Below are 27,548 nucleotides of genomic sequence, written 5' to 3'. Positions count from 1 at the left end.
GCACACCGTCAGTGAAGGCCCTCTTTCCATAACACACACAGGAGGAAAATAAAAGGGGGAAAGGAATGTGTTAATTGGATACAGCTACTAAGGAACTTTTCTCTAAAAAGAGGGAAATTTCCTCCAAAAATTCGGCAATATGGCGAGAATATCTTTCAAGGCCTGAAGAGCTTTATCTTCTTATGTGAAGGCTAAAGGTGTCTATGGTCACTGCAATGAGAAAAAGCAAAGCTTTAATATTCACTGTTAATTACAAATACAAGTTTAAATGCAGGGTGGGAATATCCAAATCCATTAGGAGACTTTGCAAAATAACCACAACTTATAAAACGTCAGGTTCTTATTCGCAATTGCAGATTTGGGAGTGAGATACAAAGAGGCCGGACCAAACATTAAGCCAACTTATATTTCTAAAAAAAAGTAGTTATTGGTATGAGGATATAAAAAGGACTCACTTCACTTGAAGAACTTAATTTCTGTATCAACACAGTCATAGAAAAGGTCCTCTACTTCAGAAGGATCAAGAACCTCCGAGCTGGTAACGATGCTCTCCATTGCGTCCAAGCCTTGCTTTTCGAGGTCTAACATGGTTCTTCTCAACTTCTCTCCTTTTTCCTACAAAAATTAAGGGCCAGCATGAAACACCTATGAAGTGTCTGAAAGCTTGATCCAACAAAATCGTCTCAAAACTTGTATGTGCACCCATGTTTTAAGTTCAAGGAGAACTTAGGGGCTTTATCTGCTGTGCCGTTGCACAAACATAGCACAACAGTCAAACCACAGCAGTGCCTCTGTTGAGTTTAGAAATACCAGTTCTGGAAAAAAGGATGCTTTCGCCCAGAGATCATGTTGAAATAAAAACAAACAGCCTAGTTTACATATTCCTTTCTCTCTGCAATGAGGGGTGGAGTATGTGAATTTAAGATTCGAGGAAGGAGATTTTAAACATTACGCTATAACTCTAGGTGGTGTTTTTTCTGTGGGTCAGTCCAGCAGCACTGGGGTAAATGTTTAACGTCCCTCAACCATGTAGGCGAGGCTTATCAGTACTGAGGGGAAAAGGATGAACAAGAATGTGCCTTAAGAAGAATGGTAACATTTACTGGACTTAGAAAATAGCCTAGAGGCCATTTTTGCTTCATACAACAAGTGGGACTGCAACAAAATGTTGCGGTGTAGAGGCTTCCTTGTCAGACAAGTGCTTTTCTTGCACGATACTTGCCCCGCCACAATGTCCAGTCTGCCTTCCACACTGGCTGTTTGGGGCTTTCCTTCCCTTTTTTGGATTTATTTTTCCCGAAGCATCTTTTGTACTACTGCAAACCTTTTGAGGGTCCCCCTCACCAATGCCTGCTTGGGTATGGGTGGTGCCACTTCACCCATATTAAGGATCTATACTTGGAAAATGAGAATGCCAGAGAGCTGGAATGAGATTTGGAATAAAGCTTCCTCATATGACTTTCTTGCTGGATCCATTACAACTAATTTATGTATTGCTGGAGAGGAAGCTCATTCACTTACACTGTACGCTTTGTCAAACTGGCAGATTATCAATTTCAGTTTTCTACAGATAATGGTTTAACCCTCAAGACTACTGCACTGGCTGTCTTCCAGACCTCAGCTACAAGTATCTCCTCCTAAATACTTCCCGAAGAAACTTATTTCCCAACAGCCAACGGGCCTTTCAACAAAATATCTCATTGCAACACCTGCACCATTCCTTTGGGACCCCCCCCCCTTAACTTATTTGGAGAAATCCAAGGAGTGCCCCATCACTCGGGCATCTGGAAATTTGAATGCAAGCATTAAAGAACGGAAATGTCAAAAGGACTGCCTCCTCTTCCATGAACCTGCCCAAGCACCATGCTATTCCCAAGGGATTGCTCTGCCCCTTCCTCATCAGAGGTAAGGTGGGTGGTGACCAGATACATAGCCCTATGTTTGAAACTCCTTCCCCTAGCCTGTGGGTCCTCAGATATTGTTGGGTGAGGTTTCCTGCTTGGCAGGGGGTTGGACTCGATGGCCCTTGTGGTCTCTTCCAACTCTATGATTCTAACTCCCATCAAGCCCTACCAACATGGCCACTCTTTAGGGGTGATGCAACATCTGAAGGGACAAATATCAGGCTCCCCATCTTTGCCGGGGTCTTCCTCATGCAGTTCTTGGAGCCAAGTACCGTATTTTTCGCTCCATAGGGCGCACCGGACCATAGGGTGCACCTAGTTTTTAGAGGGGGAAATCAAGGAAAAAAATCTTATTTCCCCCTCAGCCCCAAAGAGCAGTGTACAGGCTGCGCGCAACGTCTCCCTGCCAGAGGGGTTGCGCATGGCTGTAGCACAAGCCAAGACAGCGAGCGGAGAAGAGGAGACCCTTCTGTTCCTCCTCTGGCTTCCAGGCAGGTGCGTGGCTGAAGCTTTTGGAGCGCAGCGGGACCTTGCGCTGCGCTCCAAAGGCTTTGGGTTCCTTTGGCTGAAGCCGGGAGAGTCTTGCTTTCCAAGCTTCAGCTAAAGGAACCCGAAGCCTTCGGAGCGCAGCGCAAGGAGCCCGCATTCACTCCATAGGACGCACACACATTTCCCCTTAATTTTTGGAGGGGAAAAAGTGTGTCCTATAAAGCGAAAAATACGGTATTTCTTACATGTCCAGGTTTTTAGATGTATATAACACTGGAATTTCGTCAGCTCTGCTGCTTACCTTGCATTAGGAGTTGTTGCTTCCTAGTATGCAGTTTGACTACTACATGTTCTTATATGGCCGAGCAGCGTGATAATAGGTCAATGCAATAAATTTAGAGCTGAACTACATTTTCAGAAAGAGCACATGCCACAGCAGTTCCTGAATTGTAGTGCTACAAAATGCAAGAGGACTGAATGATGCCTTTAAGTGCATCTGGGTGCCAGGGGGGAGGGGGGAGAATTTTGCGCACAGAAAACTAGCACTTTAGGAGGGAAAGGTTAAAAATATTTCAGGTGTGGATTTTCACAGGCAAGGTTATTTTGAGGTGATGGAGATTTTGTACATGTTGCTCAGATATGAAATATCCTCTCTTTTTAAAGTTTACAGTGACCTATAAGGGTATTTGACTGAATTTCAAGGCTCAGGAGGAACGAAGCAGAACACAAAATGCAATTTCCCCAGATCTTCATTTTTTTATTTCATTGGTGTATTTTCAGAGTGCTGGTTTACCTGCTCATTCTCCATGACAGATCGCGCCCACTCGTGTGCTTTGTACAATTCATGTCTACGGTCTGGTTTCTCCTGGAACCGGGGGATTTTTTTCACAGGATCATCACTACCAAAAATGGGTGACTGTACTTTTGATACTAATTTTACATTATCGACGAAGATAAAAGGTTTAAATATGGACCTGAAAGAGATCAGAGGAATCACCAATTGTTAGCTAAGGCTACATTTTATATTATCGCCTAGCAGTTTGCTCAGCTTGTTTTTAAAAAAGAAAGAAGAAAAATTATCACACAAACTTTGATGTGTTGCACAAAATAACTGGGCCATCTGAAAAGAGGCATTAACAGTAACACAGAGACAAAAGCCATAAAACAGACTACACTTACTTTTAAACATATATACTAAATCAGTTCCTTCTAATTGTTTGCAGATTAGGACTTCTCTTTCCTTTGAATGTTAGGGAATAAGCCAGTCTATGCCATGAAGAATAGCTCAGCAAATATATATTATTTTAATCCTGAAATATTCTGCACAGAGCTGTTCTTAAAAAATAGAATAGATGCACGATGTGTTTAGCAACATTTACAAGACAATGATGCTGTTTTAAAGAAATGCCTGTACAAATTGGTATGTTCAAATCTTCTTTGTCTCCTTTACTCTGGGGCTCCATTAAGATATTTTAGATGAGATCTGTAACACGCTTTCAGTAAACAGGGAAGAACCAGCATTTGTGGTTCACTGATGTTTTCTTTTGAAGTGCTAAAACTTTTTAGGCAGATTTGCATACATTTTCACTTCTCTAGCTCTGAGGAGAATTTTTTTTAATACGAATAAATTGCACCAAAAAGGGAAGATCAGGAAACTGGAATAACAGCAAATCTCCTTCCGAATAATAAAATGCAGCTTTCCTTGAGAAGGAAAGCAAGCAAGTTAAATTAACTGTACTGCTTTCTGCTTATCCTTTCGCTTTTCATCCCTTTCATTTATGGAAGATATTACATTAAAGGGGTTTGCTTCTACTCAGAATCTCCCTTCCATTATTGAAGGCGGGACTCTGAACAAGCAATAAATGCCACAAGGAGGATTAAATGGTAAGACCTACTGTATGGAATGCTAATGAAGAACTATTGATCTTCTCATCAGGAATTGCAAAATGGCTGCTATTTCCCCCCAATACTTTAGAGAGTAAATTGAGGTTCTCATCAACTGCAGCCAGTAGAAGAGCTGTGAACCCTTGTCCTGAAAATGACAAGAATGATCGAAAGAATTGCATTGACAGAAAACAAAGGATATGGCGACTCAAAAGTGCTTCACTTTACACCGATGTTCTTAAATAGTGTTGAGTGAAGTTAGGTGCGTAACCAAAAACGATCCACTACATTCACATTTGTTTTTCTTAGGGAAACTTAACAATCTATTCAATATATGATCCAGTATTCTCTCTTGTTAGAGGTCTTATCCACACTTAAGGAGCAAGCCTTATGACCTATAGACTATTAGGTAAAACTCTCTATACAGCAGAAGTAAACATTCAAAGATGTCTCAGTGCAAATATTCCGATGGAGGGGAGAAGTAGGAAAGGACTGGCAGAAGAGAGATCTTGATGAACTATTTTGCATGCAGTTTACAGCAAATGGATTAGCGGAGTGTGAATAAATGCTGATGCAGTTAAAAACAGAATGCAGCTCTAGCTCTCGGGCTCAAAATGGTAGATACGAAAGCAGTAAATAGTCCCGATACAGCAGGAGCCACTGTAGGAATTCTGCTGAGTCAACGTTGCTTCTACGTACTTAGTCAAAGGCAGGATGAAACAGGCTAATAGGGTTGCCATGTTAAAACTGAAGTAGGTTCTGCCGTAGGTCAGATGGCCTTCTCAGTAGTGGCACCCACCCTGTGGAACGCCCTCCCATCAGATGTCAAAGAGAAAAACAACTACCAAACTTTTAGAAGACATCTAAAGGCAGCCCTGTTTAGGGAAGCTTTTAATGTTTAATAGATTATTGTATTTTAGTGTTTTGTTGGAAGCTGCCCAGAGTGGTTGGGGAATCCCAGCCAGATGGGCAGGGTATAAATAAATTTTATTATTATTATTATTATTATTATTATTATTATTATTATTATTATTATTATATCAGCTGACTTGCTTGCCGTTTTGCCTTCCCAACCTGCCTTATGCATCTAGACTGAGGGCAGCGACTGCAGAAATGGGTTTAGGCAAAGAAGGGACCCTTTGATTGCTTCCCTGCATCAATTAACTTTGCATCAGAAAACAATGTGGAATTAGCCCGATAAATAAGTTTTTAAAATGTAAAACTAGAAACTAATTTTTGAGGCTTGAAAAAGTACTGGCAGCCTGCCAGGCACTTTCTCCAATATACCTTGATGGATCTGGTGTGCCGGTAAAATAATGGATGCACGGGGAACTAAGATTCTGAGGTAATACGGACACCATGCTTGATGTAGTAAGAAAAGACTCTGAATCCACACATATACCACCAGACTTATCCCGCAAGATGTCAATCATCATTTCCACAGTGACAGCGCCTGGAAAAATATCAAAATAGAGGCATTAACAGGGTAATAAATTTAGGTCTCTCCTACACTGCCGCTCCCACACTGGGCAGAGGGTTGGGTTCAATGGTTGGGTCCCTTCCTAGTCTGTAACTTAAACTGGTTAATCCCGTAAAGGGGGGGGGGCAAGGATCTCTAATTGTTAATAAGTGATCAAAGTCTTGCTAACATTTACACCATCAGAGGCACTGATGCTTCCATAGGTCTATTGGCTGGAAGGCAGCCAAAGATCTCAAAGTCTCTCTCACTTACAAGAACATGTATCTCTAAAGTATCACTTATACACAGAATACACTCAAGGTCTATACAACGTTTTCCTTCCAAAAAAGGAAATGCATAACCTTACCAACAGAAGTGACATTTTCAAAACTCAGTTCACGCACACTTTTGGCTACAAACTCGTTTATCAAAAGTGGAGGAGTAGTGGTGGATTTTCTACATACCTTCTTGCTTCTCTAGGCTCTCCTTTGCCAAACAACAATCTGAATGGTTATCAGCCTGAGAAAATACTTGAGAAAAGTTGAACTCTGTATCTGCAGTCCACCACCCTTGACTTTCCGCGTAACTTCTAAGCTCTGGGTGCTCTGCATCAATCTTTGTAGTTAAGGAAAGCTGGTTGCAAATGCACTTGACTCCCTCTATGAAAAAAATTCATATATTCTATCGTCGTTCATTAAATGCAAATTTAAGCTGAATCTATTTTACATCGTGCAATATCAATCAATTAGGCATGCAGAGATCACGAAATGCGGGTGGCAAAATTCATTTCCGTGGTACTGTGATGGGATCACCATTCTCAGAGTCAAAGACTTTTGAGGATTATTTGTAAATAATGTGCAGAGTGAATCAGGCATCATCAGTCTTACAAAAGACAGAGGCCTGGATCCAGACTAAGTCAATGAGCCAAGTTAGTCATGACTTAGTTGAGCTGAAATTTTATTTATTTCAACTGGAACTAACATAGTTCGCTTCAAATGCAATATGCTAATGTAGAGGACAAGAGCAAGAAAGAAGTAGCTCGTCTCTAACTGTAAGCCCATTAGCTCTGTGAACCAACACACTGCATTTCATGAAGCAGAGATGATCATTCAATGCAGCATGAAGTCTTCCTTCTACCCCAATGGAGCAGCAAAGTGCAGTAGTTATCTTCCCAACCGCCCCCAAAGGGATCTTAAAAGAGACAAGGACTACCTCTGTGCAACAAACTCACAAGGGAAACCTACAGAAATAATTACCAACATGTATCTGTGTTGGTGCAGTCCAAATAATTGGTGCATATCGCTTTTCTAAGACATATCCCTTTTCTAGGACAGATTCAAGAGAACACTTGTCTCTTTCAGTATAAGACCATATAGTGTCACCAAAATTACCGTATTTTTCGCTCTATAAGACGCACCCGACCATAACACGCACATAATTTTTAGAGGAGGAAAACAGGGGGGAAAATATTCTAAACGAAACAGTGGATGTATGATTTTTGTGGTTCATGCTGTGGCCACAGACATGTGATCTGACGGTGAGTTTGGGGTACCCCAATGCAAAAATCCTGAGGATCCATGTGGATCCATGCTTTGTAACCACGTTTTTGCACCACTGCGGCCCCAGGCAACAGTGGGTGCGTGATTTTTTTGGTGCAGGCTGTAGCCATGGACATGCTATGTGATCTGATGGTGAATTTGGGTTGACCCAGTGCAAAAATCCTGAGGATCCATGTGGATCCGTGCTTTGTAACCACGTTTTAAGTGGGGAGGGAAGAAAAGCACTCAAGGGACAAGGAGCACGCGTGGGGTGGGTGGAGAAGGATGCTGCTAATAATGCAGGCGAGGGGTATAAGGGGAGAAGGCTCCTCTCCTCTCCCGCTTTGCTCCTTTAAAGGCTCTGCTTCTCTCCTTCCTCCCCGGCTCGCTGAAAAACTTTGCTGCTATTTAGCAAGCTGTTCTCTCCCTCCTCCCCAGCTCGATGAAAAAAACAGCTCCGGACTCGTGTAAGCGGCTCCTCTCCTCTCCCGCTTTGCTCCTTTAAAGAAGCAGCCTCTCTGTCCCTCTCTCCTCCCCACTCAGCGGCTCTTCTCCCACTTTGCTGTTTCAAAGCGAGCCACGGAGGAGGGAAGGAAGGGGAACCATGGATCCTCTGCTCACGACTGCAGCAGATCCCCCCGCCATCCGTAGGCATTCGCTCCATAACACACAGAGACATTTCCCCTTACTTTCTAGGAGGAAAAAAGTGAGTGTTATGGTGCAAAAAATACGGTAACTTACTAGTTGCTGAGAATGCTACTACAGTGGTGCCTCACAAGATGAAATTAATCCGTTCTGTGAGTCTCTTCGTCTACCGGTTTTTTCGTCTTGCGAAGCAACCCTATTAGCGGCTTAGCGGATTAGCGGCTATTAAAGGCTTAGCGGCTATTAAAGGCTTAGCGGATTAGCGGCTAAGCGGCTTAGAAAAGGGAGGGGAGCGGGGAAAAAATTGGAACACTTGCAAGAACACTTGCAAAGCAATCCCATAGGGAAAATCGTCTTGCGAAGCAGCTCAAAAACGGAAAACCCTTTTGTCTAGCGGGTTTTCCGTCTTGCGAGGCATTCGTCTTGCGGGGCACCACTGTACATACTAGAAAAACGGACTCGAGAGCAAAACATGAAGTCTACCTTACACCTGTGGCGTCATAGGAATGCAGAAAGCTGCCTTATTTATAGGAAGTCAGAGTATTTGTCCATCAAGCCAAGTATTGTCTACTCTGACTGGAGGTAGCTCTCCAGGGGTCTCAACTAGAGGTCTTTCCCAACAGCTGCCACACGATCATTTTAAACTGGAGATCAATGCAGCAATCCTGTCCACACTTACCTATGAGTGAGCCCCACTGAATTCCACAAGACTTGTTTCTGAGTAGGCATGATGAGGATTGCCCTGTTAGCATGCTGGCCAAGGACTATGGTCAGATACAGTCCTATATGCAAACAGAGCAAGTCCACCTTCCTTTCAGTGGAAGTGCTCACATTACTGTGTGTGCAAAAAAAGTGTCAGCCATTGAAACAGGCATCCTCAACCTGCAGCTCTCCAGATGTATTGGCCTACAACTCCCATGATCCCTAGCTAACAGAACCAGTGGTCAGGGATGATGGGAATTGTAGTCCAAAACATCTGGAGGGCCGAAGGTTGGGGATGCCTGCATTGAAACAAACTAGAGAACATATACCATTCCTGTAGGGCAGGCTTCCTCAAACTCGGCCCTACAGATTTTTTGGCCTACAATTCCCATGATCCCTAGCTAGTAGGACCAGTGGTCAGGGATGATGGGAACTGTAGTCTCAAAACATCTGGAGGGCTGAGTTTGAGGAAGCCTGCTGTAGAGGCTCCATATGAGCATGAGAGTATATGAAGAACTGAGCAAAAAAGGGTTTGGATAAGGACAGTTGCACAATTTGCCTTAAAACTTAAAACTGATTTCTATGTACACTTACAAGCCGGAACAAATTTGCGCGTGGGAGGCTTAAATTTGATGGTGCACCATTTTTAAAGGTTCAGTGCATGTCAGCGACAATCTGAAGCTGACATGAAAATGTCAGCAAGTCAGAGAGCCACAATTTCAAGGGACAGATGTGAAAGTAATGTGCACAATTAACCTTGAATGGGAGAAGAAGACCTGCAGATAGAAAAGATCTTTGGTCAATCAACTGTTATTTCTGCTTGAGTGAGAAAAACAAAACTCCACACAGGCAGAAACAGATTTCCTTACGCATAAAAAGCGTTCTGAATCCTGACATAAAATTCAACCAAGTCAATATGTTAGAAACTTCCAGAAATTGTCCTTAAGGTTGACAATTAAAAACAACACCACAAAACCTGCTTTAAATAGCATACTACCATTACAATCTGGAAAGCAGGAACAAACATTAAATGGAAATAGGAAATTCATTCATGAACAACTCATCATCGCCATGGCAAATGTTCATGTACTCAATCGCTTCCTCATAAATAGCAGGTTGGGATAAAAATTACAACGGACCTGTAATGTTCTCTGCTGCCCAGTGTTTCCCAACAGTCTCCAAGACCCAAGCTTCTTTTCTGTCCGCTATCAGATACGCCGTCTGGAAAGCATGGCATACACTCCCATCTTCGTAATAATTCCCTCCTTGGCCATGCTCTTCCAACAGAGAGACAATGACATCCATGGCTTCTTTAGCTGTTCCACCCCTTTCTAGACCAAGCCTGGGGAGGGAACCAAAGGAGGTGGGGAAGAAGCAACTCAACTACAGCAACAATGGAAGGCCATGTCAAAGCAAGCTTACCAGCCTGACAAACGATAAAAGGAAATCTAGAACAAGATCATCATTTGGTTAAGCGATCATGAACCCGACTCCCCAAGCCCCATTAAAAGGTAAAGGCTCCCTGGACGGTTAAGTCCAGTCAAACGCAAGTATGGGGTGCGGCGCTCATCTCGCTTTCAGGCCGAGGAAGCTGGCATTTGTCCACAGTTTCTGGGCCATGTGGCCAGCATGACTAAACTGCTTCTGGTGCAACGGGACACCGTGATGGAAACCAGAGCGCACAGAAACGCCGTTTACCTTCCCACCGCAGTGGTACCTATTTATCTACTTGCACTGGCATGCTTTCGAAGTGTTAGGTTGGCAGGAGCTGGGACAGAGCAATGGGAGCTCACCCCATCGCAGGGATTCGAACTGCCAACCTTCTGACTGGCAAGTTCAAGAGGCTCAGTGGTTTAGACCACAGCGCCACCCGCGTCCTCATTATCCCTACCGGAACAATCAATTTAGTTTAAAATATTTGCATCCCATTACCACACTTAGTTCATGAACACTAAGATACGTAGTAAAGCACTAACATACAAGAACATACAACACTGTATTATTATTATTTTTAGTAGTAGTAGTAGTATTCAGTGGACTAAGCCTTTGACAGGGTCGTCCTGTTGGCTCTGCAGGCTATTAGGGAAGATTTATTTTGTAGTAGCTTGAGGACGGTTGTCACAACTGTACCATTAAAATGGTTTGAAATGGGCAATAGTTTTCATTTTCATCATAGCGTCCTGCTGTGACATGGAACAAGATATTTTGGTTCAAAATGAACCAGTGGTCCACTTTTCTTTGAATATAAACTCTTGTGGGGTGTAGTTGGTTTTTTAATTGTGCCTGTATATTCTTTAGGGCAGGAAAAGGGACTTAAGATGTCTATGTGCTCCATTTTGCCCTGCCCCACCACCAATTTACTAAATCAAAACAGAATGTTAGCAGATAACATTCCTAGGTAGCTGGAAAATGGAGAGGAATTGTCACAGGGTGAAATAAGGGAACTGGACCTTCTGAAGGTCATAACTTAACCTTGGTCCTGTATACCTGAAGGAGCGTCTCCACCCCCATTGTTCAGCCCGGACACTGAGGTCCAGCACCGAGGGCCTTTTGGCGGTTCCCTCCCTGCGGGAAGTGAAGTTACAGGGAACCAATGCTGTATTGTGTTTTTAATATTTGGTTGGAAGCCGCCCAGAGTAGCTGGGGAAACCCAGCCAGATGGGTCGGGTATATTATTATTATTATTATTATCATCATCATCATCATCATCATCATACCTCACCCTGCCTTCTATAACCTAATTAAAATTAGCTCCTTTTGTAAGGACCAAAGCAAACTCTTATTAGAAAGTTACATTTCAAACATCCATAAGTTTGATTAATATTGGCCTGCTGTTGCCATTAGGGAATTAATCCCAGAATCCATTCATGCTGGAGTATTTGGATATAAGCCGATTTATTCCCATTAAAGTCAGTGACTGCCAGTCTCCTGCTGCTTTTAAGTTCGAAAAGCAAAATGGATTTGTGAATAATAAAAGTACCTCCTGTTCATAACAAAGTGGGCAGATAAAAGAAGATTCCAGCGTAGAAATCTGCATTGATTGAAGAATGGAAAAGAGGAGCTTAATGTACAAAAAAACCCAGCTTATTAAATATACTTCTAATCAGTCATGCGATGAATTGATCTTCTAACTAAACTGAACGGGATACAACTGTGTTTTCCCAAAGGAGGACTCAAATCTTGCAAGGACAGTTATAAGACCTGCACGCTTGAGAACTGCTTGCAACGGGGAGAATTCATGCAAAAAGAGAGAATCAGGCAGACCCAATCAGCTTGCTTAGCAGTCTTGCTTGACAGCTTGTCAGATGTCAAACAGATAAACAACTATTTGACTTTCAGAAGACATCTGAAGGCAGCCCTGTTCTAGGAAGTTTTTAATGGCTGATGGTTTACTGTGTTTTTAATATTTTGTCAGGAACTGCCCAGAGTGACTGGGGCAACCCAATCAGATGGGCGGCATATAAATAATAAAATTATTATTATTATTATTATTATTATTATTATTATTATTATTATTAGCTCCAACAACAGCCTATGGCCCTATTGCATTTTCTAGCATGGAAGCCAATCTCATTTCTTTTCCACCCTTTCCTTCTTAGTGTCTCTTTTCCAGCCATAATAGTTCTTCCTGACATTAAGCTAATCTCGCTGTACTATACAAACAAGACTGGCCAGAGGAACCGTGTCAATCAAGCTGGGCTAGAATAAAACGATTTTCTGGAGCTCATTTGTCAGCACTTGAGTCAACGGCAAATGGCTTTCCATTGGAATGCATGAGATGCAGTATGCCTGACAATGATTTAATTATGCCAGAGTCCCCGCTCCCCCACCTCCCTGCCTTGAAGCACACAAGCAAGAATTCTAAGTCACAGTAGGCTGTTTTGAAAATGAAGACTAAAATGAAGCTCATGGGCTGTACAGATTTACAAAGCAACTGCTGCTTTTAAAAGCACATTAGGTTGTCTTCCGACTTTTTGCATCTTGGCAGATCCATTTTTTTTTTATAATAGGAGTGCCCAATTATTACTTTAAAGTTTGTGTACCGTGCTCGCCATTCCCAGAGTTTCAAGACCAAAGGATACATCACATACAATGCTAAAAGGCACAGAGACATGGCAGCTCATGTATTAAAGATGAAAAGAAACACTTGCATTGTACTTCATGTGTAAAAGCGCACAGTGTTTTTCCATATGTGGACCAAAACGGTGATGTTACCAAGAGGAGGGTTTGATTTTCTGCTGATATTTCGTACAGCTGATTCATTGCTCAGAACACTTATCAGGCTACACAACCCATCCACCATGTTGTTGTTAATCACCCACGGGGTGGATTTGATTTAAATCAAACCCATTTAAATCACTAGTTGGTAAGACTTGATTTAAACAATTTTTTTACAGAAAGACTCATTCTTGCTGGTATAACCTTAATACTTACAACCAGATGAAGGTTTCATTTTTGGAATAATAAATTTTCAGAGTAGTTTTTACAGTTTTTACTGATTTGGTTATGCTATCAGAAATACATATACTGATCATTATGAAATTATTGTGAGGTTTAATAAGTTAACCGTTTATATTTGGACAACTTTTCTGCTGTATGTTATTGGAAGGGGAAAAATAATCATATGCTTAGTAACAATTTATTGAACTAAAACAATAACATTATAGCATATGTATCCATGTTTGTTAACTGATGTGATTAAACAATTAAAAAAAAACTTTGACTTTTAGCACACATGAAAAACTTAAAACAAATCCTTATTTCCTGATGAATAGCCTTTGGACTACAATGTAACTTAAACAGAAAACTATATTTAGAAAGATTTTTACTCCAAAAGAATTTTTTTTAAAAAAAAAACATTTAAATATAAAAAGAAACAGATTTAAATTGTTTTTAGAAATCCTTTTTAAAAAAAAAAATCATTGATTTTCATCCACCCTGATCACCCACCTGACAAGATCCATTCCTAGGAGAGCTTCAGCTTCTGAGGCTGGTTCTTTGGTGATAATGGCTTCATTGGTAATGAAGACTCCATGTTCATTTGCCCCCATTTCTGCCCCCCAAAGCCAGGAAGGTCTGCTCAGGGCAACAGCGTTGGTCTTGGGCACCTGGTCAATCTCAATGTATGTGCACTACAGTGGGGGAAGAGGGAGAGAAGACCTCACTGAATCAGATTACATTTCTCCATAGAAAGTACAGTGTTATCATATTGACATGTCACCACAGAAAGATTTTTACTTGCCACAGGTAAGTGGCAACTTACAAACTCGTTTTAGTGTATCCCAAAGGACCTCTCACCAGCCCCAAAGGTAACCCAATTCTAGCTGCAAAACTGACCATGAATACACAAAAGATACAGTGGTGCCCTGCAAGACGAATGCCTCGCAAGACGAAAAACCCGCTAGACGAAAGGGTTTTCCATTTTTCGATGCACTTCGCAAGACAAATTTCCCTATGGGCTTGCTTCGCAAGACGAAAACGTCTTGCGAGTCTTGCGTTTTTTTTCGCCCCCCCTTTTTCTAAGCCGCTAATAGCCTTTTAGCCGCTAAGCCGCTAAGCCTTTAATAGCCACTAAACCGCTAATAGCGCTAATCCGCTAATAGGGTTGCTTCGCAAGACAAAAAACCGCTAGACGAAGAGACTTGCGGAACGGATTATTTTCATCTTGCGAGGCACCACTGTACCGGACAAAAATAAAATACAGGCAAACATGTCACTTTCCATTGGATTTCAACATGTACTGGTAGAGGAGCGATGCATGAATTTCTAGCACTAGGAGAGAAAAATCCATTTGATTTTATGACAGATGTTTTATATCAAATACGCAGCTGGTTATGATAAGCAGGTTCTCTAATAAAAGCATATACTGTATGTTCAAAAATATGTCAGTCCTTAAAAAGGGGGGGGGACTTCATAAGGGGAGCAGAAAAGCAAGAGTATGTGTATCTCTGTTTCTGTAGATTCTGGAATAATCTTTCATCAGAAAGCAGAATATGCCGTTTTTCTGACTAAAGTCTTTGTTGTATAAACTGCAGTTTGACCCAGCTGCTGTTAGACTGGCAGTGCCTGGATTGAAAGTACAGAAAAAAGAGAATGGTCATTATGAAAACAAAAGGAAAGTGACTTGTGACTTGGATAACTCCAAGGTATTTGTGAGCCAAAGATAACAGGCTTATTTTAAGATTCCTGTTTTCAATTGATGTATAAATTTTCACTATCAGGTAAATGGATCCAAAGTTGAGAAAAGGTGAAAAGAGAACAGAGCAACAAGCCATTTTACAATATTGACCATGAGAGTCTATATGTCACATCTGACAAACATGCCCTTTGTCAAACCCACAAATTAAGTACAAAATAAAGCTGTTTACCTCAACTTTGCATCCTGGATCATGAGTAGCAGCAGCAAAATAAACTATTTCCTGTACCTCGTCCCTGGGCCGTGCAGAATTTTTCCCAATGACTACAAGGCCATCTTTAGTGTGTGGTGGGAATGCAACAAAACAGTAACTGGGAGGTGCCAGAGCCATCCTAGAGAAAAAGGGACATTTTAGGATCATAAGAAACTGCCTTATTCCAGGCCATTTTATTTCTCCATTTAGCCAGGGCTGGTCCAAAACATTTTGCTGCCTGAAGCGATGCAGTAAAACCGAGCCTTTCTCACAGGGCATTGTGCCCAAGGTTGATCAAGTTATTTTGACCCCCGAGGCAGAAAATCCCACAATCACCCCTCTTGCTGGCAGCAAAAACAGAATAAGAAAGAACAATTTTCCGCCTCTTTACAAGACACGGTATCTCTTCAGCATGCCTAATGATAGGGCAGGCCATACAGCTACCCCAGTATTGCATTTGCTGTCTGACAAGCAGCTCTTTGGGGTATTAGGCAGAGAAAGGCCTTTCCCATCATCCGATTCTTTTAAGTGGTGATGCCAGGATTAAACATGGGATCTCCAAGATACACAAAGGATTTGCTCTCCCACTGAACTACAGACTCTCCCCAAATTGGTTAACTTGACCAAACTGGCATTTGTCTGGTTGCTATTCTTGTCTCACCAGCTAAATAATCCCATTTTAATGAAAGAAAGCCATCCAAAATAAGCTTACTGCAGCTCAGTAAACAAAGTCCTTTGAGTGTGAAAGGAGAATGATGGAAGAATTAGTGGAGAGAATAGTGGGATCTGCTTTAATAATTAAAACAGATTATTTTCTCTTATAAACAACTATACCCAGGTACAGTATAGCCAGGTAAAATGTACCGTATTTTTCACCCTATAGGACACACTTTTCCCCCTCCAAAAATGAAGGGGAAATCTGTGTGCGTCCTATGGGGCGAATACAGTCTTTTGCTGAAGCTTGGAGAGCGAGAGGGGTCGGTGCGCACCGACCCCTCTCGCTCTCCAGCCTTCAGGAAGACATCAGCAAGCCTGGGGAGCCCTGCAGGAGTTCCCGCAGGGCTCCCCACGCTGCGGATAGCAGCCTGCTGCACGGAGCAAGGGGCGCGCTGAAGCAGAGCGCCCCGTGCGCCGGGCAGACATCGGCCAGCCCCACAAGCTCGGGGGACAGCGGGGAGGCGCAGCGCCGCCATCCTGCTGTTCCCCGACCTGGTTTTGGGGGGGAAATAAAGGGGGGAATTTCCTTTATTTCCCCCCAAAAAAACTAGGTGCGTCCTATGGGACGAAAAATAAGGTGCTTCCTAACTCAATTTTTTTTGGCAGAGAGATAAGCAAGGATTTTTAAGTACCACAAACGTGCCACACCTGAGACAAGGTTATTTGGAAAAATAACTGGGGCTCCCTTATAATCTCAGCCCCACCAATTAACTGACTGAAGCTTTAATGCACTTAAGTCTACTTGTTTCCATTAATTAACGTCGGCAGCCCTAATTGGATATACATTAGCAGAAAGCTGTGTGTTAGTTCTTTTACTGTCTTAACTTCCTCAACAGAGAATTGTCTTAAAGAATTGGAGAATACCTGACACATCTTGTGCTATTAGTGACCAACTGCCACAAAACTCTGGACCAATATTTTGGCTCAGTTGACACATGACGTCAAATCATGATTTACAACCAGCTGCCATTGGTGGTGGAACCTGAGAACTCCAAATGTGTGGCAATAAATCATGCTTAATGATTGAAGTCCTCAAAAACATACCCATTTATTGTTGTGTTCTCGTGATTTAAAGACTGCAATTGGGGTGTTGGTATCTTTGATGGCATTCTATCTTTAACTGTTCCTGAAGTTTTAGGATTTTTCTGGGCTGCGTGTTTTGATTTTATCACTGGATACTGTTATTAATGCTTGTGTTTTGGGGTTTAAAATTTATTATGCCTTAGGTATTGTTGGAAGCTGCCTTGAATAGGCTGTGTCCCAGAAAGATGGTTTATTAAAATGTCTTTAACAGTAAAGAAAAGACAACAAGAATAAGGCACTTTGGGTCAAAGTGGGCTGCAAACCATAGTTTGGTATAATGTCTGAAATGGCAACTGGTTATTTATCCATCACACTTCAAAGCATCTCAGAGTGATTTACATTAATTTGAACCAATATTCAAATTGGTACTAATACAATTAAAATGAAACAAAAGCAAAGCAAGCAAAATAAAAGCCTTGTTTTAAAAAATAAATAAAAGCCTGAGTGAATAAAGATGTATTCACCAGTAGGCAAAAAGGTATCTAATGAACTGTAAGGCGGGCATCCCTGAGGAGACGATTCACAAGTTGGGGTGCCACCACAGAGGGTGTCCTGCCTTGCCTCAGATGGCACCATCTGAGAGGCAGCCTTCATGTTTAGCAGGTGGGCCAGAAACATAATTCTGTCCAATCTCTGCCTCTGGAGGTTACTACGCTATACAGTGGTACCTCGAGATGCGAACGGGATCTGTTCCAGAGCCCCGTTCGCATCCTGAATAGAACGTAAGATGTGATTGTGCGTCTGTGCGTGCCGCATTTCGCTGCTTCCACGCATGTGCGTGGAATCATTTTGACCATCTGTGCATGCGCGAGTGGTGAAACCCGGAAGTAATGGTCTCCGTTACTTCCGGGTTGCCACGGAGCACAACCCGAAAATACTTATCCTGAAGCATATTTATCCCGAGGTATGACTGTAGTCAGAATGCTGAGCAGAAGGAATCTGAAAGCAGAAATGGAGTTCCAACTTATTTGCTCTTGTGTCTGTTAGCAAAAAAACACATTTTGGGGGCTCTAAGTTTAGCTTGGCATGATATTCAAAGTGGGCCTTTGACAAAATAGGTTTGCCTCTTCATTGTCATCACACAAACACAACCCTATGCACAATTCAGTGTTTAACTATATTCCAACATCACCAATTATTTGATGCACTTTTACATTTCAGTTACACCTTAAGTAGGGGCGGGGGGGGGAGGAATCCTTACCAAGTTCCTTGCGTTGGCCATGCTATTTAATAGAATTTGCCCTATGAGCTAGTGCTATCACAGAGCAAGCTTCCAGCCTCTGATCCAACATAAATAAAAATGGCCTCAGCTCACACAGCAAGGATGCGGACTATGACATTCACCACTGGGATGGATGCTGATTCCTCTAGTGTTATTGCAACAGCTAGAGAAGCTGTGTTTCCCCAGCCACAAATTGCTCATTGTGTACAATACAAAGCATCACTCACTTTTTAAAAGCTTGATGGGTATATGCTGCTTGTGATTATATCCCTTGTCTCAAAAGGCATAAACCCACAGAATGAGGAGACTGATACATCTTTCAAAAATCCCAGGAGAGCTGAACTGTATTATTCATGCACAGTTAATTAGCTCCAAGACACAATTTTAGCAGGTTGCTTTGATATAGATCTTATCAGACAAGACAATGGTCAGAATGCAATATCCAATTCCCTTGAGACTACCTGAAGTGACAACTTTCAAGTGATTTCTCACCGTCTAGTGCTTCTTGATGAAAATTAATCTCAAGGGAATTTGGCTGTATGCTGCTATTTTTGCTGCTGTTTGTGCAGCTAATGCCTTTTCAGTTACTATGCCAATGTGCTTAAAATAGGCTGGCATGCCGAAGAGTAAATAGCTTTGATTAACATGTAAAATGAATTCTTTGTAAGACATTTCAGTGAGCCTAAATGGGGGAAATTTATTTATTTATTAAAATAAGAACCGCCGTCAAGAGCTCATCTGTACAGATACTCAGGGCTGTCTCCCGGACTTGTGACTTGCCAGCCATAGCATGAACTGAGGACGGCTATTGTGGGAAGTGGACAGCAAACTTTTATTTTTCTTTCCTTTATACATATATCTGCATGAATGCAAGGCTGCATTCTCTGACTTGTGATAAGCACAAGGTATGCTGTGAGACTTGGCAAGTCGACAACCCCTCGTGCTGCTTCTCAGGTTGTTCATATGTATATTAAAAGTGTCTAATTCTCAGCTCTAATGACTTTTAATTAGAGTGTGTTTAGTCTGCTTCCATTATACACTGAAAGATGTGCAGGCAGGGCTGGTAAAATCAGCACACATTTTTAGCCCGGGAAATAGGTCAATACTTTGCAATGGTTTGCACCGAAACAATGAGATTGCAAGCAGAGGTGGTGGGTGGGAGAGCTGGGGTTTTTGTTTTGCCTTTTGTTTCAGATGGCTAGAGCCATTAGCTTCTGGTGCAAATACAGTCACTAGGAAACAGCCCACAAAAAAAGCCCAACCAAGTGTGGGAAAAGCCAGTCTTGCTTTGCAATCTGAACAATTGCTTACTGTACTGAATGGGAGGGTGGTCTTTAAACACTTTCCCCACATGCTTTTCTAATTTGGGGCCCTTTGTTTCCATGAAACAACCTTAAGGTGCTCCTTACTACCTGCTACACATTGGGGAACATTCAGGCATGCATATTAAAAACAAACCTAGACTAATTAGTTAAGAACCATATGCTGGTATAAATGTCTTGGGTTATACGGAAGGCTCCTCCCCATCAGTATCCTCTGTTCATGTTTCTTGAGCAGTAGCAAAAGGCATAAGCTTTGCAGGAAAGCATTTGTTCAAAGGAGACTCATTTTTCCTATTAAAAGAACTTAAGGCAGGTGGGAGCATTTCTGCTGGGAGAAAAGCCTGCATGATGAAACAATAAATCACAGCTCTGCTACCTCTTACATTCCCCTTCAGGCAGAATGCAAGTATAAATAGTACGACTGGGTTACCATTTTCTTTATTAAATATGAATATTTCAAAGTGACTTGAATTCTTAATGCATCTGTGGTTGCCAACCCCAAATGCTCTAAAAGAGAGATTCAGAATCTCCACATTCTAAAGGGATCTTCTTGTGCACAGTAATACATATTGACTATCTTTGTAAATACACAGGCCCCGATTCAGACACAGAATCACAGAATTGTAGAGTCGGAAGGGACCACGAGGGTCATCTAGTCCAAACCTCTGCAGTACAGTTATCTTTTGCCAAACCTGGGGCTCAAACCCACGACCCTAAGGTTAAGAATCTCATACTCTACCAACTCTGCCACGCTCACCATCCTTCAGCCGCACTCTCACTATAGGGTGGCCCAATGCAGACAATCAGGAATCCTCTGGGAACTGCATAAAAAGGTGCTGTGGTCTAAACCACAGAGCCCAGGGCTTGCAGATCAGAAGGTTGGCGGTTCGAATCCCCGTGACGGGGTGAGCGCCCATTGCTCAGTCCCTGATCCTGCCAACCTAGCAGTTCGAAAGCACCTCAAAGTGCAAGTAGATAAATAGGAACCGCTCCGGCGGGAAGGTAAACGGCATTTCTGTGTTCTGCTCTGGTTCGCCAGAAGCGGCTTAGTCATGCTGGCCACATGACCCGGAAGCTGTATTCCGGCTCTCTTGGCCTATAGAGCGAGATGAGCGCCGCAACCCCAGAGTTGGCCACGACTGGACCTAAAGGTCAGGGGTCCCTTTACCTTACCTCCAATATCAAGCAGCTGACCATCTTTGAATTTCAAGGCTATGCAGAAATGTGGCAGCTCTTCAGCAGTTCACTGAAGCTCCCCTGCAGATGCACTACAGCCCCTATACCCAGAAACAGTGCAAAACTTTGGATGGGGCTACAGTCTCACCCAGTATAATTTAAGGAAGGGGGGATTTTCCCTTGTCAGTCAAAAAGACTTACAGAACAGCTTACAAATGTCAGCTATAAAACAGTCCCTGACCTCATGCTAAAAGGACATAACAAAAGGGAAAAGGAACTGGGAGAGAGGAAGGAAAAAAGGCTACAGAATCTTAGGTTACAACATTCTACAGTAGTACCTCTGATTATGAAAATTCGTTCCGGAGGTCTGTTCTTAATCTGCAACCGTTCTTAACCTGAGGTACCACTTTAGCTAACGGGGCCTCCCGCTGCCACCGTGTGATTTCTGTTCTCATCCTGAGGTAAAGTTCTTAACCCGAGATACAACTTCCGGGTTAGCAGAGTCTGTAACTCGAAGTGTTTGTAACCCAAGGTACCACTGTAGTTCCAATGATGCTCACACACTGATGGTAAGTCAAGAGTTTCTGACTTCCTGTGAACCAATCAGTAGCATACTCATGCTGCCTAAACACTGCCAATTCTCTTCTGGTATAAGTGGGATCAACAAACCAGGTAGCTTTGGCTTCCCATTATACCCAAGACAGGGTTTTGCGGTCCATTTCTCCTTTAGAAGCCATGGCTATTAGCCAACCTCATGTTGCTTACAGATCACATCATGGGCTTGTTAAGTAGCAACGTACTACAATCCTCAGTTCATATACCATATCCTTCCTGGCACAGGTGCCAACGCTATAGGGCCCTGGTCCCTTCACTCCCCAATAAAATATTTAGGGGGGCACCACCCTCTTTTGCCAGCTTGCCTCCCAGCTTTTGGCACCATTTCTGAGCACGTTTGAGCCAGGCAACTTGCCCAGACAAGAGGGCAGGCAGGCAGAAGAGGCAGGCCAGGAGGAGAGGTGAGCAGGTGAGGGGGGCAGAAACTTCTTGTGTGTGGGGGGGTGAGAGGCAAGTGGGTGGGAGGAAGCGGAGGCCTGTGCCCAGTTTTGTGCAGCAGAGGAGGGTGCGATCCACAGTGCAGTGGGGGGGGGGGCAGAAGTGCAGGGAGCAGCCCCAATATTTTGTTCAAGTTTGTGCCTATGCTTCCTGGTTTGTTTATTCCACTTATGCCAGTGGAGGAGTGACATGGTAATGGGAATATGCAGCAGCACTCATGGTAATTCAGAAACTTGTATTGATGCCTCTGGGACGATGCAGGCTACAAATGAAATAAATAGGTGAGCAAAATGAAATCAGGAGACTGGAGATATATAGATATATATATATATTGTTAATTTATTTCAAATCTGTATTCCAATTAGTTTAGTTCACCCCTCAAGGCGGTAAATATAGCTAGTATATTTTGCAGCGGTAATTGCTATTTCATGCGACACATCAGCCGTTGAGATCTGCAGAGGAGTACGAGCCGACCGGATTCTGCAACTTTTTGCAACAACAACAACAACAAAACATTTTGTACCTGCAGGATGGCAGTCACATTAATCACAATCCTAGCTATCAAACGGCGTCAGGATTTGCTACAATATGCAAAACAAGCCTCTGCTCTAATAAACGAATGTCACACAAATAATATTGCACAGTGGCTGAAACGTCCTCTCTAGGAGCCCACGTCTGCGCTAAGCCACACCCACTTTTGTTATTATTTATTTTATTTATTCAATCATTAAATTTATATACCACCCTTCATTTGAGGATCACGGGGTAGTTTACAGTATAAAAACACAAAAATACATAACATAATAACAAACAACAACACACACACCAGTTTAAAAGGCTATACAGTGGTACCTCGGGTTACGGGTACTTAATTCGTTCCGGAGGTCCATTCTTAACCTGAAACTGTTCTTAACCTGAAGCAACACTTTAGCTAATGAGGCCTCCTGCTGCTGCCACGCCGCCGGAGCATGATTTCTGTTCTCATCTTGAAGCAAAGTTCTTAACCCGAGGTACTATTTCTGTGTTAGCGGAGTCTGTAACCTGAAGCGTATGTAACCCCAGGTATCACTGTAGATTGTTTAATTAGCCACAGGCCTGAGAGAAAGAGGAACGTTTCTGGCTGAAAATATGCAATGAAGCTGTTAGGCGAGTCTCCCTGGGAGCTCTGCTCCACCTCTGGTGTGTTGTGGCAAACTAAACCATGGTTTGGCTTAGCATGCTTTATGAACCTGGGCTCATGGTTTGCTTTGCTCCAGATAAATAATGAGCTGCAACCAATCTTTGCTCTTTGTTTAAAGTTCAAGGCAAATCACAAGCCTGACATGTCAGAAGACATGTTAGCCAAGATAGACCTAGCTCACAAGAGCACGAGCTGAGAAGCAGCAAAATGCCTGTAATCTCCATTCCAAGAGCCTGTACATCTGTGCTAAACCATGGCTTGTCTCAGTCTTACATGCTTTGAAATGCTACATTTGAACTGCAAAGGAGATGTTGCTGGGCAACTGAATGCTTCTATAGTTCCCAATGGTCTGAGTTCAAGGGGGTTGCAATGCTCTGTGATAGTGGGGTCAGACACAGAGTTCTCACTATTCTTTAGATTAGGGAGAGGCAAAAGATAATTTACCATCGTTTACTAGATCACTAGATGACCTGCAGTGGACAAGAAGAGTCTGACTTCTAATCTTACCGTATTTTTCTGTGTATAAGACTAAGTTTTTCCCCTAAAAAATAATGTCAAAAATTAGGGGGGCATATTATATGTGGATATATCTCCCCCCCCCATTTTCTTAAATCTGAGTCCCCCAAAATAGGAGGCATCTTATACATGGGGGTGTCTTATAGAGGAAAAATATGGCATTTTATTTTATACGTACATGAGGAGCAGCAACAAAAGGCTTTTAAAAATAATCTGTTCGAATTCCTGATGTACAACAATTCAGATGCAGATTTTTATTTGCATATATAGGCCAGTCATCCCAGTGTATGACTCACAAAGTGCAGCAAGCAATTCTACCAGATTGCAACAGAGGAAGTGATGGGAATCAGGGTCACCCCATTGGCTCTGCTGGGAGACAGGTATAATTGGCTCCCCCATCCCCTTCTAGCTGGCCATTAGAAGGACTACTATTTAATGATTGGTGCCTGAGTTTACCTCTACCCTTTTCTATCCCGGCCACTATCCCCCCCCCCCTTTGTTAAACATACATAAGATGTTCCGAGAGGCATTTTTTTTGGGGGGGGGTAAAAATGCTTTGGAGAAATAGTCTACACCCCCTCACCTCCCATGATGCCACTGGCTCAAACAAGAGGTTCACACAACCAGGAGTTGGTGAACCCTCATGAGTTCTTGTAAAGTAGAAACAAAGTTTTTCTCATGCATAGCCAACTCACCAGGGGTCTGGCAATAATCTCTACCAGAATGCTATACTTCAGTAGCCTTCAGCAGATTGTGTCTCAATGAGACCTCCGTGGAGCGATGCCACTGCGTAACAACGCAACACATGCCATAGGATGCACACCTGCAAAACCTTGATCACTGTGGTACCAACAACATTTATTAACTGTAATTTAGCTGGAAAATTATGGCTACGGAACAATACATGGGGCGATTCCTCTATCACAAGCTGCATACAAGCCACTGCTTCAAAAAAAAGGCAGGATGAACAATTTTTGGATACATTAGTGAAAGGCGTTTATAGAATATAAGCATTGCTACCCTCCTGATAAAAATACAGTGTGGAAAGAATCTAGCAGCAGCTCTGCAATAATTCTAGCGGGGTGGACTTTGGTAATATGGGGCCCTAAGCAAGGACAAAATTTGGCACCTCTCCCCTTTAAATATTTCTTATTTTCACACACACACACACTTCATTTTGGTACACTTGCTTTTTTATGTCTCTTCTCAGTGGGTACCTGCATAAATATCAGGTTGTTAAAATTTATTATTATTATGCACCCCCTTGGCTCGGCACCCTGGGCAGATAAACCACCCACACCTCCCTAAATCTGGTGCCGATTCCACAAAGGATCTTCTCCATATGAGCCACCAGAAATAATTACAGTGGTACCTTGGTTTACAAACTTAATCTGTTCTGGAGTCTGTTCTTAAACCAAAGCGTTCTAAAACAAGGCATGCTTTCCCATAGCAGCGGGGGACGCAATTTACAAATGGAACACACTCAACAGGAAGCGAAACATGTTCTTATTCCAAGGCAAAGTTCACAAACCAAAACACCTACTTCTGGGTTTGCAGCATTCTTAATCCAAGTTGTTCATAAACTAAGCTGTTCTTAAACCAAGTTACCACTGTACACTGAAAGCCACATTCCCTTATTTTACATGCCAGTGATGGGCGGGGCCAGAGGCAAAAGTGGGTGGAGCTAGTAGGCTAGCTTCTACACACACACATCTTGTCCTCTATCCAGGCAAGCAAAGGGCACTGTGACTATCAGAGGTCAAGGACACATTCCATCCAGGTGAAAGCACTCATAGAATCTAACTGAGAAGGAAAGTATAATGGACACTACTACAGGCACTGTATACAGAGGTAGCCCACTGGGCCTATGCAGCTGAGTAGTTCAGGGGTCAGTCTAGAATCCCACTAAAATATCAAGGTCTTGCCTTACAGGGCAGCACAGCTACACAAAGGCCAATAGTGCTTTAAACTACAGATCATGAAGATCTAAAAATAACCAGAAAACCCCATTTTGTGAAAAGGAAGATGCACGTGAATCTCCAAAACCCACAATGCCATTTCAAAACCATAACCTTGAGCTAAAAGCTTGTTGTTTTATGTAAGTAGATCAAACAATGGACAGAGGGAGAAAACATTTCAGTAAAGCCCAGTACTTTAGCCTTGAAGAACTTTTGAATTAAAGTCCCAAAGAGACCGCCTGAGAAGGTGCATTTATTGCAATTATTAAAAACAAAAAACCCACCAGGCAGAAATAAACCTACTTTCAGATCATGTTCCAGTATTCACAATTTTAGAAAAGAAAACCATGCATTATTAGCAGCAAAATCTCACTTTACTACTTGCAATCTGTGCCCACGCTCATATTTAAATAGGAAGGAGCCAGGGGCCACAATGAAAAGCAAGTTTGTAGAAATGATTTCAATGAGTCAGATGAAGCACAAAGGCTAGACTATATATAGCAGGCAGCTATATTATACTTCACACTAGATTCTAGATAGACATCACCTGTTAAACCTTTGTAAATGAGATAGGAATTGCCAGAAAACCACAGGAAGAAGCAGTGGAACTGATCTAAGGTCACAGAAGATGGATGGGAAATGTCAGAAGTGCAGGAAGACACACTGGGGCAACGGGCAGTTAAAACAGCTCAGGAACTTAGCAGCAACGGAGTTACTACAGCTAGCAAGCCTACATTTCCACCCTGCAAGCATCTCTACAGATACAGCTCCACTACACTACAGCATCTCAGGAATATGCACCTGCCCTTCAGTTATACATCCAAAGCCTCGCAGCATCCAAGGACTTCCGCCTCTCCAAAAAATCTCAGATGCAGTATCTGCAGCCTGAGCAAATTAAGACTCTGTTCCCCCATGGAGGACACTACACACCCAGGGGCAAAAGGTGAATGGGAGGTCAGGGGTGAGATGGAGACTCCATCCAGGGCAGAGCTTGCAACAATCCAGCGATTGTGTGAAGCGGCCATCGTGGACCAAGGGGAGGCCACTAACACATGCAGCGGAGAGTGGGGCCCAGGGATGAGTCATCAAGTGCAAAGATCAAGGAGAGGCAAGGGAGAAGTAGCCCTAGGCAGTGCTCTTTTTAAAGGAAAAGATGCTGGAACTCACCATGAACTCACCTCATTCTCTTAAAATGGCAAGGGCACTCACCTGAGAGGTGCCGAAACTCAGTTCTGGTGAGTTCTGCCTGGGGGGGGGGGGATGCCCTGGCCCTAGATCTCATAGGAGCCAACGTCTCTTTGGGTCCCCAGTAAAATATTAAGGGGGCTGGGCCCCTGCAAAATGGATGGGCATGGTGTGTGCGAGCCGCATCTTGCGATCGATTATGTAGGCTGGGGTTTACCTGAGCCCCCCCCCCCCCGCCTATTTTATTCAAGTTGGCACCCCTGCTAGAGCTCGTTCTCCTGATTTCTGGGTTGGAGGAGAGGGAAAGCGTTTGTGTGCATGTGCATGAAGGGGGTGGGGTGGGAAAGCTAGGAGGTGACCTGCCTCTTTGCAGAATCCCCGATGGCTGCACCTGCGAAAAAAAGAGAGGCCGGCGAGCAGAAGAAAAGGCGCATCCTCGGCGAGCCCTGGCCGCGGCTCCCCGTGCAGGCGGCGGAGGCAGCAGCAGCAGCAGCGCACCTGCCGGGACCTCCAGGTGCGCCCTTGAGGCCGCCTCGCTGCGATGGGAGAGACCTTGGCAAGCGCCGCCGCCGCCTCCCTCAGTCGAGGAACGGTGGCTGCCGGAGACGAGCAAACCCCCAAAAAGAGACACCCCCAGAGCGAGAGAGAGAGACCTCACCTTGCCGCTTGCTTGCTTGCTCCCTTCGGGCTTCCCTCCGCCTGCAGCTCCGTCTGCGTGAGGGCGAGCAGGCGGCGGCGGCCTCTCCTCCCAGGTAACAGCTGCGCTCCGGCTCACGTGAGCGGCGAGCCAGCAGGCGCCGCTGCCTCCTCGCGCCTCAGCGCCGTCGCGTCTGCGCGGGGCTCCGCCTAGCGGGCGTGCAGCTGCAGCCGTGGCGAGACAAGGAAGCGGGAGGGTCTTCTGGCCGGAAAGGGGCGTCTGGAGTATCCCTCCGCTGGCCTGGGGAAGGACGGCTGCGAGGAAGAAGCCCTTCGGGTCCGGCTAGCGGGGGCGGAGCTGGGTGATGGAACCCTGAGAAGGGCGCCTCTGAGCATGCACAGAGGGACTGCGCGGCGTCGGAGGTGACGGCTAGGAGGAGCTCGCGCTGCTGCTTAGCTCCTTGCAATGCCGGAGCCGGTTCGGCAGCGA

At 43.6% G+C, this 27,548-nt stretch overlaps 1 protein-coding gene across 1 annotated transcript; it reads right to left on the bottom strand.

Moving 5' to 3' along the window:
• Positions 1–27,233, bottom strand: SCRN1 (secernin 1). The gene is made up of 9 exons (XM_082193516.1): positions 27,081–27,233; positions 14,990–15,149; positions 13,572–13,753; positions 9,761–9,963; positions 6,201–6,395; positions 5,565–5,730; positions 3,187–3,367; positions 456–615; positions 1–210 (listed from the first exon to the last, which is right to left on the bottom strand). The coding sequence occupies exons 2-8, from the start codon at positions 15,146–15,148 to the stop codon at positions 457–459; spliced, it is 1,245 nt and encodes a 414-aa protein (XP_082049642.1). The 5' UTR covers position 15,149; positions 27,081–27,233; the 3' UTR covers positions 1–210; position 456.
• Between the last annotated feature and the right edge of the window lie 315 nt (positions 27,234–27,548).

Source organism: Podarcis vaucheri, assembly GCF_965113315.1.
Source record: "Podarcis vaucheri genome assembly, chromosome: 12".
Lineage (NCBI taxonomy): Eukaryota > Metazoa > Chordata > Lepidosauria > Squamata > Lacertidae > Podarcis > Podarcis vaucheri.
The sequence above is the reverse complement of the archived record's forward strand: the minus strand, read 5'-3'. Positions and strand labels throughout refer to the sequence as shown.

What these genes read in the sequence shown, in the direction of transcription:
- SCRN1 (XM_082193516.1), bottom strand. Translation starts at nt 15,148, where the DNA reads ATGGCTCTGGCACCTCCCAGTTACTGTTTTGTTGCATTCCCACCACAC. An exon ending in GGCAGCAGAGAACATTACAG is followed by an intron (nt 6,396 to 9,760) that starts GTCCGTTGTAAT and finishes TTTTTTTCATAG; the next exon opens with AGGGAGTCAAGTGCATTTGC. An exon ending in CTGTCATGGAGAATGAGCAG is followed by an intron (nt 616 to 3,186) that starts GTAAACCAGCAC and finishes TAATTTTTGTAG; the next exon opens with GAAAAAGGAGAGAAGTTGAG.